This window comes from Octopus bimaculoides, chromosome 11, assembly GCF_001194135.2.
Source record: "Octopus bimaculoides isolate UCB-OBI-ISO-001 chromosome 11, ASM119413v2, whole genome shotgun sequence".
Taxonomy (NCBI): domain Eukaryota; kingdom Metazoa; phylum Mollusca; class Cephalopoda; order Octopoda; family Octopodidae; genus Octopus; species Octopus bimaculoides.
Window position 1 is genome coordinate 7358008 of NC_068991.1, and position 3103 is coordinate 7361110.

General features: G+C 36.7%; 1 protein-coding gene across 6 annotated transcripts in view; it reads left to right on the top strand.

Moving 5' to 3' along the window:
* The window catches only part of LOC106877149 (probable 4-coumarate--CoA ligase 1), a 16907-nt gene extending 13804 nt beyond the window's left edge, over window positions 1-3103 (top strand). For all 6 annotated transcript variants that reach the window (XM_052971460.1, XM_014925957.2, XM_052971459.1 and 3 more), the window contains 3 exons: window positions 1544-1626; window positions 2239-2398; window positions 2922-3103. In XM_052971460.1, coding sequence (XP_052827420.1) covers window positions 1544-1626; window positions 2239-2398; window positions 2922-3052 — 374 coding nt within the window. In that variant the 3' untranslated portion in view covers window positions 3053-3103. The remainder of the gene's footprint in view (window positions 1-1543; window positions 1627-2238; window positions 2399-2921) is intronic.

Below are 3103 nucleotides of genomic sequence, written 5' to 3' on the forward strand. Positions count from 1 at the left end.
CACATTTCTCTCCTACAACATCACTATTCTCTCTCCTACACTGTCTTGCAACACGAAATACCTCGAGTCTTTGGTCCTCACGGCGCAGAACATTGGCAAATCTTTCCTTATCTGCTTCCCCTCTGGCTAAATAAACCTGTCGCCTAGCCTCCCTTCTGGCACATTGGTACAATTCCCTGCTACCATCGTTCTTCCAGTCCTTCCAAGCCTGTTTCTTTTGTCTAATAGCCCTGTCTACCTCCTTGTTCCACCACCACGTTACTCTGGGTTGGGAGGGGACCTTACACCACCCACAAATCTGGTCGGTGGCATTTCTGTTGAAATGCATAACCTTTGCTTTGATTGATACTGAATGAAAAATTTAGTAAAGTAGCTACTTTTATTGCTGTTTTTTTTATTCTCTCCAATGTCTGTACAATTGATTGATAGAATTCATGGCAATGACAAGTTTTAGCTACCACTGGAAAATCTAGCAATGTCTACACATATAAATTCTAGACATTTCCACCAAATCCTGCATCAAGCTGATGTTTTGACATTTATATTCCTTGGATTACTCTAAGGTGCAATGTATAGTTATCACCATCGTTGGCGGTGGCAGTGGCGTCATTTAATGTCCATTCTCCATACAAGCATGGCTGTGTGATGATTTGACAGGATCTGATGAGTCCAAGGACTCCATTGTGCTCCAGTGTTTGTTTTGGCATGGTTTCTACAGTCAAATGCCCTTTTAACGACAATGTCAACAAATTGTAACAGTTATATGTAATGATTATGCTGCATTGATGCATCAAATAAATGATTGAAGAAGAATAATATCAATTGCTTATTGAGATGGCTATTTTATTAATATGATTATTATGTTGTTAGAATATCTTAAAATGCAGCTTCTTCAATTGTTTATTGTTATGGCCTATTGTATATGGCATTTAGCTTCATCTGTGAGTTACTACTAGATATATATATATAGTAATACAGTTTAGCTAGATAGAAGGAATGATACTTCTTGAGTTGCATATGACAGGCTATATTTGAAGTGAGGAAGAAAGGTATGTGCTCTTTGGTTAGGCACTAAGTGATCAAAGAAAAAGAATTAATTGCCTGATGCATTTTTATATTTTTCTAATTAAACTAAGCCAAGCTAAAAACAAAAGATTTTTCCACTGTATCAGTTCTGACTCATGTATGACTCATGAAAGATCAAGAGATCGACTTATTGTCATAAATTTCCTGGTGTAACAGATGAAAACAATAGACTGAGGACTTGTAAATTGTGAATTAGAGTTTTGAATTCTAGCTTAGAAATTTGGTACTGTTTGCTACACCCTTCCTAATAATAACCACTTTATACCATGTATTGGGTACCTTTCTCATGCCACCAGCACCAGTGAGGTCATCATACTGATTGCAGTCTGACAAATTCAAAGAGGAGATGAGGGTTAAGGTATGAGAGAAGGAAGTGAGGCAGAATAGGTTCTTGTTTTAGGCTACTCACATTTAGGAAACAGAAATGAAATGAATTTTTACTGTTTTATAATTTCAGGTGACATTGGAACTTGTGACAGTGAAGGACACTATACAATTGTTAACACAGTCAAAACATTAATTAAGTATAAGGGGTGCCAGGTGAGGTATCTTGCTTATTTCTTCACGTTTCATTTAAGATTTGTTTTGTATTTTCATGCTAAGAAATTGTTTGAAACTTGTAACTGTAGCCTACATTGACTGGGTTTATAGAAAGAATGCAACAAAGTTGCATTCTACTTCATGGATTTTCACCTGTCACAGGAGGTTTTGGAATCTAACACCTGCGATAGTCAAGGGATTACTGTATGCATATATATATATATGTGTGTGTATATATATATATATATATATATATATATATATATATAGATTTAATCAAAAGATTAAATGTGGTCCTTAAAATGTTTGTGGCACCAGAATTTGGTAGGGTAAAATCCCAAAACAAAATCAAGAGATTTAGTGAATTAAATTTGAAGAAAAGCAACAAAAATGTATTAGATTATAGCAGTACGTACGTTTTGTACAAGCTTCATTTATTTATGTAGTGAGAACACCACATAAGATGTGCAATGAAAATGTACTCCACAGCTGCATAATGAAAGTTCATTTCAGAAAGTTATTTTGTAAATGTGTGCAAATACAAGAGTAGGAGATGAAGAGAATACCATCTTGAGTGGGCTGTTAATCAACAATCTGGTTTACATTCTGTAGGTTTCTCCTGAGGAAATTGAAGACCTTCTTCTACAACACCCAGCTGTCTTAGATGTTGCTGTGTTTGGCTTGCCCGATAAAGAAGCTGGTGAAGTACCAACGGCTCTGGTTGTCCAGCAAAGGAAAGTTGACCAGAAAGAACTACAAAATTTCGTACAAGGTTCGATTTTTAAAACATTACATATATAGCCTGTGATAGTCTTCTACATGGCCAGCTCCTGTCAACCGTCCTACCTCTGTATGCATGGAATCATTAGCACGCCCAGTGAAATGCTTGGCAGTATTTCGTCTGTCTTTACATTCTGAGTTCAAATTCTGCCAAGGTTGACTTTGCCTTGTATCCTTTTGGGGTCGATGAAATAAGTACCAGTTGCATACCGGGGTTGATCTAATCGACTGCCCCCCCACCCCACTCTCCCAAAATTTCAGGCCTTGTTCCTAGAGTAGAAAAGAATCATTAACATACTGAACAAAATGCTTAGTGGCATTTCGCCCGTTGCTGCACCGCCAAGGTAGACTTTGCCTTTCATCCTTTCAGGGTTGATGAATTAAGTACCAGTGAAACACTGGGGTCAATGTAATTGACTATCCCAATTCCCCCAAATTTCAGGCCTTGTGCTTATAATAGAAAGGATTATTAGATGGATTAGTTAAAAAATTGGTTTTTCTATTTATTTTTCCAGACAATGCAGCATCATACAAGCAGCTGAGAGGTGGCATTAAGTTTCACACAGAAATCCCTCGTCTACCAGATGGAACTATATCACGACAAAAGATTCGTGACTGGTTTTTGGAATTTCATAAAAGAGCTTAAATATATTTACTATAATATCAAGTATATTTCTGAGAAACATTCCATGTAAAA